Below are 17859 nucleotides of genomic sequence, written 5' to 3' on the forward strand. Positions count from 1 at the left end.
GTCTGATTTTAGAGCCAGCACCCTCAGTAATTCTCTCTGCCAAGTCAGTTTCAAAGCAAACAAATTCTAGCCCCAGTTTTCTCTAGTGGGACTGCACCATCCTCGCTCCTCCTTTACCTACAACCTCCCTAGTGTTATTTTTTTTGTCTCCCAGGACATACGGGGATCTCAGTTCCCCCACTAGGGATCAAACCCACACTGCTCTGCAGCAGAAGTGCAGTGCAAACCACTGGACTGCCAGGGAAGGCCTGGCACTGCTATTAACTGTATGTAACTAGTTCATCGAGGCAGGTCCTGCCTCCCCTGGGCTACCCATTCCCCAAGATCAGCCCAAGGGTGATCACTGCATTTCACCTCAGCTGCCTCAACACTATTTCCAACAATACAGACACACCGTATTTCTAATGATTTACAGACTTGAAATCATTTTAAGAACTTTTTTCCTGGAAAACTAGATTCTACCCTTAAAGGCACCTAAAGAAAGAAAGAAGGTGTATTTTCCACCTATCCTATCCATCTTATCGTTATTACCCAAACCTCCTATTAAATACATTACACACTGGTCCATAAATCTAGGAAATTTATTTTCATTATGACATTATAGTCAACTTACTTGGCTTAATAGGACAAAATGACTGGAACCAACCATCTGTGTACAGACTTTGGCAGAGCTTAACTAATGGACAATGACTAGAAAGGCAGCCTACTATAGAGGCTGATCACTCAGTGAGTCCCATTACCGCCAGTACAAGGGTAGCAGCCCCAGACCCTCCCCAGACAATCTGAAACAAGGTCCAAACCTCAGAGAACAGACTGATGAGGTGAGAAGACTTTAGTCTTGTTCCAGGAATAAATCATTTAAAACTTCTCCAATGAAGGTCAAGTTAGAGCTGACAGATCGAGCTACAAGGACCTGAAGAATATTGTGAGCCCATATTCCCACCCCCTTTTCCCAAAACACACATTAAATGTCTATCCTCCCATTCACTCAACCCAACCGTCTTCAAGTTATAGGACCCTGGAAATCAGAAACCCACAAAAAGCAAAGTAGGAGAAGCGGGCTATAGGATTAACACAGGTAGCATAATTTAAATAAAAAAGGGGAAGAGAATTTTAAAACAATCGGCAAGGAAGAGGAAAATGACAGGTGATTTGGCTTTAGAGCTCTTCAGAGCTTAAACCAGAAGCCTGGCAGCAGAGGCAGCAAGGGCATCAGTACCTAGAGATGACAAGTTGAGTGATCATCTCAGCCAGGTTGCTCTGAAGAACTTAAGCTGTAATAAAGAAATATCAACACTGGCCCTGAGAGCACATTAGGCTATTTTTCACACAAACTGTGGGACTGGGACAGTGGCTGAACGCTCACTGGAGAGAAAGATGACAGAAAATCACACTAAAGAAAGAAGTAATTACAAATACACAGGCCACAATCACAGCACTACAATTAAACAACCCTTGATTTTCCAGGGAAATAACCAGAACTAAGTCTGTTAGGTTGGCCCTGTGATAACCCCACTCTCAATGCAGAAAACTGACAAGAAACCTATTAGATTCCCCCTCCTCCCAGTCCTTAAAAGAAACGGAAAGCAGCAGCAAAGCAGTGAGCAGAAAGAAAAGTGAGAAAGCCATGGCCTCAGCACCCCTGAGATCACTCCAGTTTGCATCCGCAAGTAGTTCATACTTAACACAGAGCCTGTGCTTTTGGCCCACTGGGCAGAGGGAAGAGAACACCTGGGGCAAACTACTGTGTCACAAGCAAGTTCGCAAGAAACCAGTGGAGGCAGAAGAGAACCAACCTGAACTCCACTTGACAATACACCTCCCCCAAATCACCGTGCCCAAAGACTCCCAAATCAAATCTCTAAAGCCCCTTTCCCAAAGGAATGTTAGGTTTCCTGTTACCACCCTACCCAACCAGTCTTCCATTCACCCATCAGGAAGGCCAAGCTTCCATCTTGTCATGGCTAGAATCATCTTATTTTGTGCCCAGGTCCTCTGAACCCCTAGCCCCAGAGTAAAAGTATAGAAAGATTCAATTCCTTACCCTATCCCAGCGCCCTTCTTAGTTATGTTTGCACCTTGCCCCCTTCCCATGGTCTACCGTAACACCTTCAAATATAAACCCAGCCAGAAAACATCTGGAAACCCTAACAGATGGAGAGAAGGAATTTGCAGTCGCCGGTGACTATGATGGCAGGGGTTGGCAGGACGCGGGCAGGACGCTCCAGGATGATGTTCAACAGGCAAAATACCAGGTCTATGGCCAGAATCCCCCCATACTGGCTTCCAAATGTCCCAACCACAGAGACACCGCCACAGTTAACATGACCCCCTGAACCCAACTGACCCCTTTCCAGGTCCCAGCCCCAGTCCTCACTGGAGCCCACTGCCTGAAGGCCCTACTAGTCTTCTAAGCACCAAAGGAGCCCATTCCCCACTTCTCACTTGAGAAGTCAAACCCGAGAACCACCCTGCTGGAGTCCAGGTTGTTTCTGAACTGGAGACAAGTCAAGGAAAACAGCCAAGCACAGGCGAGGAAAATGGGCAATAAATTTACTGCATTTTGGTGTGATTAACCCAAGTCGAAGCAACTTTGTCCAGATTTTCCAGTCCTTAAGATGGCAGACTAGCAGAGAAAGGAGTTAAATCCCTCTGGCAGCAGGGAAATCATTCTAATTCCCAGGTTCAGACCCCTTTCCTCATCTGCCCTGGGTCCTCTGGCCACCTTCCCTTTAGCTGTCATGTATTCCTGGATGTCAAACTGGCTTCTCTGAAACTGAGTGCAATCAAGACAATGACAACCAGGTTTCCAAACTGCAAATCGCCCCAAGTTTTATTTGTAGTCCATACAAAAGGGAAAAAAAATTAAGGTTTTCTAACACCACCTACTTGGGGAGATGGGGAAGTGCACTGTGGCGCACAGCATCAGCTAGAACGTCAGGGGTCAGTAGGGACTGGACATGTACCAACCGACTGTCCCAACAGGAACTCAGTCTCAACACAGTCTATAGAGGGACACAGTCAGGGCCCCCTGGACACCTGGCACAGCTTGGCGCATAGGAAATGGTTAAGCTAACCCTTTCCTGGCCTCCCTCACATCTAAAAAGAAAAAGGCGCCGCCGACCTCAGCTGCAGGTTGCTTCCCCATCCAGACGACCTTAAATATCGCGCACAAAAATAAAAGGGAGCCAGGAAAAAAAATCAAAACATAAAAGAGATTCCCATCCTAGGGAGATGGGGCAGGGGAGAGGGGAACCGCAGATCTAGAGCCAGTAGCAAGATTTGCTGCTGAGGCGAAGGAACAAAGTAGGTTACTGCCGAACACTCAAAAGGATAGTCTCCTGGGGAAGGCCCACATGGTAGAGGGGATGAAAAACCACCAACAGGAGAGGTATGGGCCAGCAGTTATAACCTGGATCTGCACCCGACCCCATCTCTCCTCTCCTTCCCTCCCTGTGGTGCCCCATCCCAGGACGGCCCTACATGCGGCGCTGGTAGCCAGAGTGCATCTGAGCTGCCCGCAGGTAATCATTATAGGAGCCCGAATAGCGTGCGTAATCGGAATGGGCATCGGGCAGGCGACGGTAATCCAGCGAGGACTTTGTCGGCGAGCGGCGGAACGAAAGCTGCGACTCTGATAAACGGCGGTAATCAGAGAGCTCGGCTAAACGCCGGTCGGAACCATACCTAGTCGAGAGAAGAAGACAGTTGGTGAATGAGACAATCGAGGGGAGGGCTCCAGGTGGGCACTGGGGAAATGCCAATGGGGGCAGGGAGGGCATAATCAGACTGGTCTCCAACAAACAAGATTTTTCAGAAGGCTCATCACCTTATCCAGGGCAAGAAATCAAGCCTGGTCCAACTGTGGGAAACCAAGCCCACCACTGAAGCCCTCCCTTCTGAACTGGCCAAGGTGGACGCTGGCCTACATTCCCAAACCACAAACAAATTATCCCCACCCCTGGGCCCTGCAGAGAAAAGACCTTGGTTGTTTACCAACAGAACGGCGGACGAAAGCAAGGTCCCCAATTTCCCAAAGAGTGGACGCACCACATACACCCTGCCTTCAGCCAGTGAGTGCCAAAGGGACTACTCTTTCAAACCCACCCCCACCAAAGGCCAGGACAACCACGTTAACAGGCTTAAGGATCCTTGAGACAGTGGGAGAGGCTATGGGCCACAATCTTGCAGGCAATAGCTCCAATAGCACTTTGGGCTAGTCTAGACAGGTGACACTCCTCCCGGCCTGACTAGCTGGTACCACCCCAGGCTGAGCACGAAGCTCCACCTGAACCCTGGTGACCAGGAAGTTCACAGACATCACCCACTTCGGCCTCTGGACATCCCACAGGAGTAGAGAAGGCCAAGGGAGGGGCCGATGGCTCCAGTTTCCCTCCCATGCCAACCTCAGCCCCTTGCCCTGAGCCCCAGCTGGGGGCAGAGGCGGGGGGGCATACAGTACCTTTTCGACATGGCGACAGCCTTTTTGTACGGATCGTCGTAGCTGGCCCGGGGTGGGGAGAGGCGGGTACGCTCATAGGGCGGCGGGGTGCTGTTGGCGTTGGCAACGGCCCCCTGGGACATGGACAGGTAGGCTGCAGACGGCTGACCTGTCCCGTCGTAGGCATTGCCCGGCTGGCCACGGTAGGAGGCAGCAGCCTGGGGATGCTGCTGTGCAGCATAGGAAGCAGCCAATGAGGCTGACGACTGAGTGCGGTAAGGAGCTGCCAGGGCGGCAGAAGGTTGGGCCCCATAGGCAGCTGCAGCGCCATAGGAGCCGGTGGCCGCAGCAGCTGACTGAGCCCCATAGGAGCCTGACAGGCCCATCGATGCTTGGGCCCCATAACTATTCAGCTGGGTCTGAACAACTGGCTGGGCCCCATAGGAGCCAGCCATCGGGGTGGTGGCTTGTGCAGCATAGGCAGCTGGCTGGCTCGCGTAAGCAGCAGCTGTAGCTGGTTGTGCCACATAGGCAGCAGGTTGGGAAGAATAGGAAGCAGCCTGCTGTGCAGCATATGGGGCGGACTGGGCATTATAAGAGGCTGAAGGCTGGGCATTGTAAGAAGCTGCCTGGGCCCCATAAGCTAGTGATGAAGCTGCAGACTGGGCCCCATAGGAGGCTGCCTGGGCCCCATAGGAGCCTAGGGAGTTAGCTGCTCCCTGGGTGTTGTAGGAGGAGGCAGCCGCACGAACCCCGTAGGAAGAAGCAGCCTGTGCCCCGTAAGAGGATGGTTGGTTACCATAGGAGGCAAGGGAGGAGCCCTGAGCCCCATAGGAGTTGAGCGAAGAAGCCGCAGCTGGCTGACCCCCATAAGAGGAGAGGGCCGAGGCCGAGGGCTGGGCTCCACCGTATGGGCCAAGCGAGGAAGCTGCGGCCGATTGGGAGCTAGGGCTAGCCAGCTGGCCCCTGTATGGGGCCCCAAGGGAAACAGAGGGCTGAGCGCGGTAAGAGGCTGCCTGGGCTGTCATGGGCTGAGTCCGATAGCCGACACCCAAAGAGGCAGAAGGCTGGGCCCTGTAGGCAGCGCCCAGTGACACTGAGGGCTGGGCCCGGTAGGTGGCTGGCTGGGCCGTCAGAGGAGCCACATACGAGGCTCGGGGAGGTGAACGGCGCAGGGGGCTGCGGTCGCGACCAAAGAAGGGTGGTGTGGGCTGACGGGCTTGCCCATCAAAGCCACCAGTGCTGTTGCCAAAAGCCTGCTGGTAGTCGAAGGTGGCAGAGAAGCCACCAGTTCCAGGGAATGCCGTATCCCCAGCCCCTGGTTTCTTGGTCTTGTCCCCAGACTGGATAGCCAGGCCAGGCCCCTTCTTCTGACCCTTGGTTGAGAGTTCCACGTTGATGCGCTTGCCCTTCACTTCTTTGCCGTTGAGCTGCGCGATGGCGGCTTTGGCATCTGCTTCCTTCTCCATGTGAACAAACGCGTAGTCTGATAAAGCAGCAGACAGAGGGTTAGCAATTAGGGGGGCAGGGCACGCTACCTGATGGGTCCCAAACTGGACACACCAACAGCACCCAGCTGTTGCCAGCTACCTCCAGGCCTCCAAACCCTCCTCTCCAGGAGTAGGTCATAAAATGTAATTCCCATATAACAAAGCTTCTGACTGTCCCAAATAGTCAGCTTTGCCTATGGCTTTCTTCCCGTTCTCCCCAATTCCCCTGCCACCTCACCCAATTGCCTGCTCAGAAAAGAAAGAGCAAAGATGAACTGTAACAGAGGATAAAAATCTTCACTAATCTTCATCTTCTATTAAGTACAAATCCACAGACAAAAATGCAGAAAGCATTCCTGGATCACTCAATTATTCAGTATTCTCTAACCCAAGACCACCAAACACTTCTGTTCACCTTTGAGGCTTAACTCTCAAACACTGGAAATGACCATTTATGTCTCGACATGACCCATGTCTCAGCCCAGGGTCCAATTAAGGCAGAACAGCTACACAGCAATACATGATCTGTGACAGTCCTCCAATATGATCTCCCCTCAGTACTTCCCAACTCTCAAAGCATTCCATGCACAAGATCCCATCTGAGCCTCACAACAATCCCAGGAGGCAGGCAAAGGATCATTATCCCCATTTTACAGGTGGGCAAACACACTCAAGAGAATTTATATGGCTTGCCCCAAATCTACTTGTGAGAGCCAGAAACAGAATCCCAGCTCTCCATGCCTCTTCACGACACCAGTCTATCCCTAAGAAGTCAATGTATAAGGCAGGATTGTGTATTAAGACTAGACACTTAAGCTGAGAAGGGGAGATGCTGGACCCCATGTAAGCCAATGAAATGTGGGAATGGAAACTGAGCCGCCCAGTCTAAGCCAGGCCCTACTCAGTTCAGGTACAAGCCACTCCCCACTCCTAGGCCACATTACCTTCTCCACTGATACTCGTATCAAGAGACATCCCTTACCCCTTGGGCTTCTGTTCAGAGAAAAGATTTAGTTTCTCAGCTTCATGGCAAGAAGCTGCAATTCCTGCAGCTACCAGGCTCTGCTAAGAGGTTATCCCACAGGCCCTCAATTAGGATCTGAATGAGCTGTGGGAGGACAGGCTCTCAAAGTCCTACTACAGAACAGGAAACCTTCAAGAAAGGAATAGGAAGAAATTCTTGTCCAAATCCAATCTCACAAATCACAATAGTGCAAGCAGAATCTGAAGAACAATGAGATCATGCCTGTGGTAATGCGGGGTCATGTACTTACCACCACTTGGACCTGAGGCTACTTTTAAAGTTGAAGTATCAGAACCCCATCTTTCTCACATCACTTTAGGAAATGAAAAATTACCTACATGAAATTACTAAGGTTCCATTCTTGATTTTAAAAAATCCTTTTAAATGTCCTCTAAACAAGTGTCCTAATATTCAGAAACTTCCACACTGGGACTGGCTCTATAGCTACTTCTATAAAGCAAGTCATTTTCCTGGATGTAATGCAATGCGACCGAAGTGACTCTTACAAAAATGAGAATAAAGATATAATCAACAGGTAGAAGTCAGAAGTGTGGTATGGCAAAAGAATTCTGGAACTAGCTGCTAAAATTTAGCCTCAATTGAAGATTCAGATCACTGACTTGCTTTATTAAGTTCTTACAGAACTTAAAATTTATCTCTCCCTCTGACAATCTTCCTGCCCACCTCAGAGTTTCAAGATTCAACAAATGTGCTTAGGCACACAAGTCATGTCCAACTCTTTGCAACCCCATGGACTGTAGCCTGCCAGGATCCTCTCTGTTCATGGAGTTCTCCAGGCGAGAATACTGGAGTGGGTTGCCATTTCCTTCTCCAGGGGATGTTCCTGACCCAGGGATTGAACCCAGGTCTCTTGCATTACAAGTGGATTCTTTATCATCTGAGCCACCAGGCAAGCCCAAATTATTCAAATAAGATGATAAAAATGCCTTATAAAGTATAAATATGGAGAAGGAAATGGCAACCTACTCCAGTATTCTTGCCTGGGAAATTCCAGACAGAAGAGCCTGGGGGCACAACCCACAGGGGTCGCAAAGAGTCAGACACAACTTAGTGATTGAACAACAGCTGAAAGTATAAATAGCTCTATGATAAAAATCATGATACTTATTCAAGCCTAGGAATAACCATAGGCTTATTTCCTTACAGGATATGACCCTTCATTTCTAATAAAACACAAGAGACACAATGCCATCTGTAAACGCAACTTTGGAACTTGCCGGAGATGACAAAGAAACAAACTGAACTATCACAACTGTCTTCACTCTCTTACGAACCAAACCTGATCCATCTACCAATTGTGAAAAGCAAAAGTGTTCTTTAGACCTAGCCACAGGGCACTAAAACTATCCTCTGATCTCTCACCTCCACTCTGGGTAGAGTGAGCTAAAAATCTCTCTTCAAAACAAAAGACTGAGTTGAGCCTAGCACCAGGGGAATGCAATGGTAAGCAGAAAGCAAGTTTGTAGGCAGATTAAAGGGAATTACCAAAAAAAAAAAAAAAGCCTCCAGGAACTATAAGGGAATCATACTATATTCCTGGTTAACCTATCCACAAATTCCTAGGACTATATGAAACTAGGGAAAAAACACCCAACAAAAATGTTTCAATGGGTTTACAAGAGCAATAGGATATCACATTGTCTATTCCCTACTTAGCTAGGTTTTATTTAGAGACCAATTTGTGAAACTTGAAAACTGAAATTTCATAGGTACAATTCAATTGACCACACAGATGAACTATATAACTGACAGAAAGCCATGAGATACAATTATAACCAATTTATATCAGAAGTTTCTAAGCCTGATACTGGAGGGAAGTGTGAAAAGGTTGTCCAGTTGACTCAAACACCTGAGGCCTAGCCAACCCTGAGCAGCTAAACCCAGGCCTAGCCCTATTATCAAAGACACCCATGAACCCAACTCCTCTTAGGATGATTAAAAACAACAACAACAACAACAACAACAACAACAAAGAACTAGCAAACTCCAGGGACTCACTGGCCTGAATTGAATTAGTTCAAGGAAACTGATCTCTGAGGTAATTCATCTCATTTAAAAGGACTACCAGGCAATGATTTACAGAGATCCCCTAATGATCTGGCATCACAATTCCTCCAATACCCAACTTAAGAGACTGTGGAAACATGAGTTTTCCTATTCTCAGAGTAAAAACTTCTAACGTGAAACTACAGAGCTATACATAGAAGGAAAGAATGGCCACCCACAACATGGGAAACAGTTTCCTCTTCTGCCTTTCAGACTTCGGAAATCTGACTGGTTCCTAAAGCTGTCAGCAACTCTTGAGACTTCATCCTTTAACACCCAATAGAATTTAACTGTGGAGAGTGGTTACAATCTGCTGTTGCTATGGAGATTTTTACTCTCTCCAAATCAAATCATATCTAAGGTCCTGGAACCAAGCAACTAAAATTTCCCCCTGTGAAATAAAACAGAACTGGCTGTCCTGTGCAATACCAAGCTTCTGTGCTTTTCAAAGACCTGACAATCAACATAAGACACCTCAAATGTCCTTTCCCAGACCAAGAAATAAGTAAGCTATTTATAGAGCCAAAGCCAGTCTCCTCTACTACAGTCCTAACTTAAAAACCTCATTTTCCTTCACTCTAAATAGAAAGGCATGACGAGGGGGATACGATCCCCAAACCTTTCTCAGTCCTTTGTATCAAAGTATTATCGTGAGCTCACATATCAGCATAACTATAAATAACAGCTAACCACCACTCCCTGAAGAAGTCAAAGCACTTGGCAAATCAAATGTTCACAAAGGGACAAAATGCACAAAACTTTCACAAGGAAACATAATTTCTAAAAACCAGACCCAGTTACACAGTTCACCCCACTCCACCCCCACATCCACTGTCACTCTGTGTCAGTCCCAAGCAATTCAAGCAAATTTTCAGCTCTCTCTACCACCCCAAAGGAGGCTCCTTGACCAATGAGTTCCACAGACAGTCCCCTCAGATGCAAGTTTCAGAACTCTCAATCTAGTAGACTGCCTGCTTAAAGAACTACACACAAAAATGTAGTAGGTCAAAACACAGAACTCTCGTATACCCCTATCAATTCCTGGCCAGGAGCCCAATCTGAGGCCTTTCCCATTCTTTCACTCTAAATAAAAGCAAAAATCCATGCACCATACAGCCTGCCTCATCAGAGCACCCAGTAGGAAAGCCTGATTTTGGATAGTCATGAACTTGTACAGCCTGAGTTGAGGAAAAGAGAATGCAGTATTAATGCAGAAGAAGGAATTACTCCTAATGCTGACTACCAGCCTTTACACTTCCCCCAGTTACAGAAAGGATAAGGAATGACCCAAAAGATGCGCCTTTCAAGGACAGCAAATGATGCATCTTGGAGGAAATGAATAAAGCACCTGCCCCCAAATTTATTTACTATCCTCACAACTTCTCACACAGGTTATGAGCAGGTGCGAATTCAAAACCAGCGGCCAGGAACCAGATACTTACTCCTAGGTTGCATCCTTGAAGATGCAGCAAGGCAAAGTTAACTCTCATCTGTTTCCAAGTGGAACACAGACTGGACACACACAAAGACTGTATTCCTGATCTTGCCAACAAAACAGAAACACAGCCTAAGGGTTAAGAACCCAGACTATGAAAAGAAGTCACCTGGGTCCAAAAAAGGAAGTCAGGCCTAAACTATAATGATACATTCTTCTCAGGATCTACCCTGATCATGAAGACTGCTCAAGCAAAGACGACTACTAAGTCCCCATGTTTCCTCAGCCAGAGTGTGCCCCCTTGCAAAATCACCATGTTTAGAAAAGAAGAACATTGCTCCGGGGCACCGGCTTGACAAGTTAGCGGCTCAGAAGAGGCCTTTTCATAAAACAAGCCTTCTTCCACAGGTCAAAGGTCGGGGCTTCCAGTTTACAGATGTAAAATCGGTCTCAAAGTGGGGGGGGGGGGGGGGGGGAACAAGTTTGAAGGAGTTGGAAAGCGCAGAGTTGCCAGGCCTAACCCACCTAACAATACTGAAAGGCCAAAGTAGTTCGGAAGCCCTCGCCTCCCGCCTGGTACCCAGGAGTTAACTATGCCCATGAGTAGACCCAGCCACACAGTACTAAAAGATCCCAGCCCGAAAAACTTCCAAGGGCCCCTTTACCTTCCGCTCGGGAGCATTCACCGGGAGGGAACACGAGGGTGGCTTTTGATGGGGGGCGGGGGGATCAGCCCCCACCTTTTCCCTTGCTCTGACAGACGTCTGGAGAGGAAGTGGGGAAGTGGCAAAATCTTCCCCGCTCCATGATCCGGCTTGTGCCCGTCACTTCCCAATTTCCGCTCGGTGCCAGGCCCAGGAGACCAGTAGAAGGCGCGCCCCCGGTATACTCCCAAGTCTCTCAGGCGCGTCCCCGGCCCCGTAGCTCGGCTCACAGTGGCCGCCGCACCCACCCTGAGCCGCTTCCTCCCATTTGGTTAATGGTGCCTGGACCGCACGGGAGGACGGTGGCTCTACCCAACGCGCCCCCAACACCTCCGGCCTCACTCCCGCGGACTTCGCCCCACCCCCGCCCCACCAACCGCGCTGTGACCGGCCCCCGGGAAAGGGGCGTGGCTAACAAGCAGAGTGCCCCGAGCGCGCCCCCGCCTGCACGTTACCTTTTACCACGTCACACTCGATGACGCGTCCGCGGCGCTCGAAGAGGCTGCGCAATTCCTGGCTCGTGCACGCTGCCGATACATTGCCCACGAATATCTTCCAAGTGTTAAGAGGCCGTGGGCGCGACATCTCCACCACGAGCGCGCGCCCCGGCCGCAGCTCGTGGCCATGCAGGGCCTCGATGGCGCGCACCGCGCCCGCGTTCTCGCGCATGTGCACGAAGGCGAACTGTTTCATGACGGCGCAGCTCATGACCGTGCCATAGGGCGCGAAGAGAGCTGCCAGTTCCTCCGGCGTCGTATCGGCCCCATCAACGTTTCCCACAAATATCTTCATTTTGCCGCCGCAGCCGCCTTCCCGGAGAGCCGGGACCTCTCCTCCAGCGACAGGCGAGACGTCCGAACCGCCGGCAGTCCTCCCTAGGAATGGCTGGCGACCGAGAACCCCGCCGCGCAGGCGCCCTGACCTAGCCAATCGGAGCCCGGATCCCGCGCGTCATGCAGCCAATCAGAGAGGCTGAGAGAAAATCCACCCAGACGCAGCCAATCCCAGAGGGTCTGGAGCCCGCTCGTTAGCGGAGGGGGTGGGAGAGGGACGACGGCGCGCGACCAACCGCCACTGCCGGGGGGAGGGGAAGAAGGCCTGGGGTAGGGGTTACGCGCGCAGGGAGCGCCGGGGCAGCTGAGAGGCCTAGTGAGCGAGGCGGCCTCTGGCCGGGGTGGGGCGGGATCGGCAGGGCCCGAGGAAAAACTTAGTTCAGTCCTAAGTCAGAGCCTCTCCCATTCTGGCCGCCTAGGCCAAACCCGCGCCTAGCTAGGGCTAGCAGCGAGAGTGTCCACGGGAAGTCCTGGCCTGACGGGAGAAACCAGGACAAACGCCTTCCTTCAGCAGAAGACTCCCGGGACTGGCTCCCAGGACTGCCGCTTGTGCTGGGCAGTCTGAGGGGGCCCTGAGCGGCATCTGCCCCATAGAAACCCTCGTGCCATTAATTTCTTTGGAAACACATTCCTTGAGGTTGCTGAGGTCCAGGCAGACGCTGGAGACACTGAAAAGCCAATCAGACCCACCTCTGCCTTTATGGACATTAAAAACAAGGAATAAGATATATCAATCTTGATATATGTTTGAAATTTTCCACAACAAAAAGTTTAATAAAATCGGAAATTCAGTCAAAAGAACAGTCCTTGAGAGGATGAAAGTTGAGCCTTTAAAAAAGAGGAAAACATTTTGCATGGCAGAAGATGTCAAAAATGTAAGAACATGTGACAAGTTCAGGAAAATGTTTACTTGCAAGTTCATTCTCCAAATTTTATTCAGCGCCCACCCTGTTGGGACAAGACCAAAAATAAAGCAGTGAACAAAAAGTGACAAAAATCCCGACCTTGGAGCTTGTATTACTGTGGAGAGAGGCAGATAATAAGTAAAACATAATAGCCTGTTAGGTAGTGATAAAGACTTGAAATAACTGAGGGAGCCATGCTATGGGGGAATCATTCCAGCCTGTAAGAACATGTCAGAAAGTCCTGGGGCAGGAGTGTGTCTGTCCAAAGAATCACAAGAGCTAGTATGGCTGGAGGGTGGAACAGAGTGAATAATAGATCAGGACAGCGAGGAGGTGTAGCACCTGGTGGGCCATTTAAATAATTTTGGCTTTCAGTCTTAGTGAGGCTGAAAGTCTATAGAGAGAAGAGGGGTTCGCCTGATAGGACTTAGCTTTCATAGTTTTATGAGTATCATTCTGGCGGCTCTTGAAATGGGCAAAAACAGAAGAGAGTCATTTGCTCAGAACAGTTATCACTGCAGCAAAAATCCAGGAGAAAGGGACCTGCCTGGCAGTCCAGTGATTAGGACTCTGCATGTCCACTGCAGGGGGTAGGGGTTTAATCTTTGGTCTGCTGCAGGGCGCTGTCAAAAAAAAAATCCAGGCGAGAAGTGAGAGTGGATTAGGGTGGCTGTAGCAAAATTCAGCGGAAGCGCTTAGATTTGGATGTACTTTGACTGTAGAGCCTACACAGTGTGTGATAGGATGTGAATTGTGAGAGAAAGAAGTCAAAGATGACGCCAGGAAAAGGGAAGCATAAAGTTGCCATTTATTGATATGGGGAACATTGTAGATGGCCAGAAATTTATTTTTGGACATAAAAATTTGGAGGCTTGTTTTGTTTACTTGTTTGTTTTTGGGGGTTCATTGCCACTTTCAGGATCTTAGCTCCACAACCAGGGATAGATGGAACCCAGGCCCACAGTAGTGGGCACAGAGTCCTAACCACTGGACTGCCAAGGAGTTCCCTGGACACGATAAGTTTGAGATGCCTGCAAGTCATCAAATGGAGGTACCAATGGACAATTAGATATGTCTGGAGTTCAGAGAGAAGTCTGGACTGAAGATACTGATACAAATTTGTGAATCTATAGAGTTAATATCTATGGGGCTTCCCTGATAGCTCAGTTGGTAAAGAATCTGCCTGCCACGCAAGAGACCTGGATTCAGTCCCTCGGTTGGGAAGATCCACTGGAGAAGGGAAAGGTTACCCACTCCAATATTCTGGCCTGGAGAATTCCGTGAACTGTATAGTCCATGGGGTCGCAAAGAGTCAGACACGACTGAGCAAATATCTGTACTGTACAAGAACTCCTACAAATTGATAGGGGGATAAAGATGAGATAAATAGGCCAAGGATGCTAACTGGTAATTCTATAGGAAAAGAAGTACAAATAATACAAAGAAACTTCAGTGCTAGTCAGGGAAATGCAATTTTGTGAGAAAATTAGAATATTTTCATGCCTCATATTTGCAAAAAAAAAAAAAGGTTTATATCTGTTGGTCTTATGGGTGTGAGGAAATTACAGATTGTATGTATGAGTTACATATGTAGTGTGATCTCTATATCCTTCCTGGTAAGTATTCTGGCAATATCAACACTTTAAATGTAGTGAGCCTTTAACATGGTAATCCTGCTTTGGAAATCTAGCCTACAGAAAACTCATCAATAAGGATATTGATATAAATTTATTTATTGTAGCATTGTCTGTAGTACCAAGTAGTGGAAGCAACCTGAATGTCCATAAATAAGGGAATATTGGATGGAATACCATGTTGCTATTAAAGGTACGTCAGAGGGTACTTCCCTGCTGGTCCAGTGGTTAAGAAGCCTCCATGCAATGCAAGGGATTGTATGCACCCTTTGATGGGAACTAAGATCACATGCCTCAGAGCAACTAACCCTGTGAGTTGCAGCTACTGAACCTGCTCACCACAATTAGAGTCCATATGTTGCGTGAAAGATCCCACATGATGCAACAAAGTCCTGCATGCCACAGCTAACACCTGATGCAGGCAAATAAATTATTTAAATAAATAAAATAGGTCAAGGGACTTCCCTGTCAGTCCAGTGGTTAAGACTCTAAAAACTAAAAATAGGTCAGAATGTATTGATGAGGAAGGATGATGTGGAAGGAGGACCATAATTTAAGAGGGAAAAAATGTGATTATATAACATTATCTATTTCTAAGATATAGGTTAAAAAAAAAGCTTCATATGATACACATGTTTTTCAGCAGAGAAAAATAATATGGATTACCTCAAGGGAATGAGATGGGGCTTAATGTTTTTTTTACTTTTCTATATCATTAGACTTTCAGCAATGAGCATCTAATTCTTTTATAATTTAAAAAAGTACATTATAAGGAGGAAAAGAGGGGCATCACTTTGATACCACTCTGATATCTCCACAAATTCAAACTGCTGGCAGTATTCTCAGAGCAGGGTATCAGCAGGCCTGTAGACACCCAGGGCACATAGCCATTTAAAAGGTATCATGTGCATGAGACAGGGTGCTCAGGGTTGGTGCCCTGACTGGGATGACCCTGAGGGATGGGATGGGGAGGGAGGTGGGAGGGAGGTTCAGGATGGGGAACACATGTACACCCATGGCTGATTCATGTGAATGTATGGCAAAAACAACCATGTTGTAAAGTGATTAGCCTCCAATTAAAATAAATAAATTTAAAAAAATAAAGGCGTCGTGGTGGCGCTTCCCTGGTGGCCCAGTGGTTAAGACTTCACCTTCCCATGCAGGGAGTGCAGGTTCAGTCCCTGGTTAGGGAGCTAAGAACCTGCATGCTCAAGTCAAAACTATTAAGACCCAAGGCTACAGCTAAAGAAAGCCTTCACATGGCTCGGCAAGGAAGACCCAGTGCAGCCAAAATTTAAAAATAAATGAAATTTTAAAAGTAGGAAAACTTTTGAAACTTGACTTTCAGATCAGTCGCTCAGGCGTGTCCAACTCTTTGTGACCCCATGAATCCCAGCACGCCAGGCCTCCCTGTCCATCACCAACTCCCGGAGTTCACTCAGACTCATGTCCATCGAGTCAGTGATGCCATCCAGCCATCTCATCCTCTGTCGTCCCCTTCTCTTCTTGCCCCCAATCCCTCCCAGCATCAGAGTCTTTTCCAATGAGTCAACTCTTTGCATGAGGTGGCCAAAGTACTGGAGTTTCAGCTTTAGCATCATTCCTTCCAAAGAAATCCCAGGGCTGATCTCCTTCAGAATGGACTGGTTGGATCTCCTTGCAGTCCAAGGGACTCTCAAGAGTCTTCTCCAACACCACAGTTCAAAAGCATCAATTCTTCGGCGCTCAGCCTTCTTCACAGTCCAACTCTCACATCCATACATGACGACAGGAAAAACCATAGCCTTGACTAGACGGACCTTTGTTGGCATAGTAATGTCTCTGCTTTTGAATATGCTATCTAGGTTGGTCATAACTTTCCTTCCAAGGAGTAAGCGTCTTTTAATTTCATGGCTGCTGTCACCATCTGCAGTGATTTTGGAGCCCAGAAAAATAAAGTCTGACACTGTTTCCACTGTTTCCCCATCTATTTCCCATGAAGTGATGGGACCAGATGCCATGATCTTCGTTTTCTGAATGTTGAGCTTTATGCCAACTTTTTCACTCTCCACTTTCACTTTCATCAAGAGGCTTTTGAGTTCCTCTTCACTTTCTGCCATAAGGGTGGTGTCATCTGCATATCTGAGGTTATTGATATTTCTCTCGGCAATCTTGATTCCAGCTTGTGTTTCTTCCAGTCCAGCGTTTCTCATGATGTACTCTGCATATAAGTTAAATAAACAGCGTGACGATATACAGCCTTGACATAATCCTTTTCCTATTTGGAACCAGTCTGTTGTTCCATGTCCAGTTCTAACTGTTGCTTCCTGACCTGCATACAGGTTTCTCAAGAGGCAGGTCAGGTGGTGTGGTAGTCCCATCTCTTTCAGAATTTTCCACAGTTTATTGTGATCCACACAGTCAAAGGCTTTGGCATAGTCAATAAAGCAGAAATAGATGCTTTTCTGGAACTCTCTTGCTTTTTCCATGATCCAGCAGATGTTGGCAATTTGATCTCTGGTTCCTCTGCCTTTTCTAAAACCAGCTTGAACATCAGGAAGTTCACGGTTCACATATTGCTGAAGCCTGGCTTGGAGAATTTTAAGCATTACCTTACTAGCGTGTGAGATGAATGCAACTGTGCGGTAGTTTGAGCATTCTTTGGCCTTGCCTTTCTTTGGGATTGGAATGAAAACTGACCTTTTCCAGTCCTGTGGCCACTGCTGAGTTTTCCAAATTTGCTGGCATATTGAGTGCAGCACTTTCACAGCATCATCTTCCAGGATTTGGAATAGCTCAACTGGAATTCCATCACCTCCACTAGCTTTGTTCGATAAGGCCCACTTGACTTCACATTCCAGGATGTCTGGCTCTAGGTCAGTGATCACACCATCGTGATTATCTGGGTCGTGAAGATCTTTTTTGTACAGTTCTTCTGTGTATTCTTGCCATCTCTTCTTAAAATCTTCTGCTTCTGTTAGGTCCGTACCATTTCTGTCCTTTATCGAGCTCATCTTTGCATGAAATGTTCCTTTGGTATCTCTGATTTTCTTGAAGAGATCCCTAGTCTTTCCCATTCTGTTGTTTTCCTCTATTTCTTTGCATTGATCACTGAAGAAGGCTTACTTATCTCTTCTTGCTATTCTTTGGAACTCTGCATTCAGATGTTTATATCTTTCCTTTTCTCCTTTGCTTTTCACTTCTCTTCTTTTCACAGCTATTTGTAAAGCCTCCCCAGACAGCCATTTTGCTTTTTTGCATTTCTTTTCTATGGGAATGGTCTTGATCCCTGTCTCCTGTACAATGTCACGAACCTCATTCCGTAGTTCATCAGGCACTCTATCAGA

At 47.8% G+C, this 17859-nt stretch overlaps 1 protein-coding gene across 3 annotated transcripts; it reads right to left on the bottom strand.

Moving 5' to 3' along the window:
• Positions 1-930: 930 nt before the first annotated feature.
• RBM14 (RNA binding motif protein 14) lies at positions 931-12052 on the bottom strand. 3 transcript variants are annotated; one of them, XM_055580712.1, is made up of 3 exons: positions 11617-12052; positions 4463-5927; positions 931-3687 (listed from the first exon to the last, which is right to left on the bottom strand). In XM_055580712.1, the coding sequence occupies exons 1-3, from the start codon at positions 11951-11953 to the stop codon at positions 3480-3482; spliced, it is 2010 nt and encodes a 669-aa protein (XP_055436687.1). In that variant the 5' UTR covers positions 11954-12052; the 3' UTR covers positions 931-3479. The 3 variants fall into 3 exon arrangements, with proteins under 3 accessions (XP_055436687.1, XP_055436688.1, XP_055436689.1); XM_055580713.1 differs by having other exon boundaries at positions 3515-3687; positions 5817-5927; XM_055580714.1 differs by lacking the exon at positions 4463-5927 and having other exon boundaries at positions 3515-3687.
• Positions 12053-17859: the final 5807 nt, after the last annotated feature.

The sequence above is a fragment of the Bubalus kerabau genome, chromosome 5 (genome assembly GCF_029407905.1).
Source record: "Bubalus kerabau isolate K-KA32 ecotype Philippines breed swamp buffalo chromosome 5, PCC_UOA_SB_1v2, whole genome shotgun sequence".
Classification (NCBI taxonomy): domain Eukaryota; kingdom Metazoa; phylum Chordata; class Mammalia; order Artiodactyla; family Bovidae; genus Bubalus; species Bubalus kerabau.

Excerpts from the sequence above, each read along its gene's own strand:
- RBM14 (XM_055580712.1), bottom strand. The coding sequence starts at position 11,953 with ATGAAGATATTTGTGGGAAACGTTGATGGGGCCGATACGACGCCGGAG. Across the intron at positions 5,928-11,616 it reads CGAGTGTGACGTGGTAAAAG|ACTACGCGTTTGTTCACATG; the intron begins GTAACGTGCAGG and ends CTGCTTTATCAG. Across the intron at positions 3,688-4,462 it reads GCTGTCGCCATGTCGAAAAG|GTATGGTTCCGACCGGCGTT; the intron begins GTACTGTATGCC and ends TCTCTCGACTAG.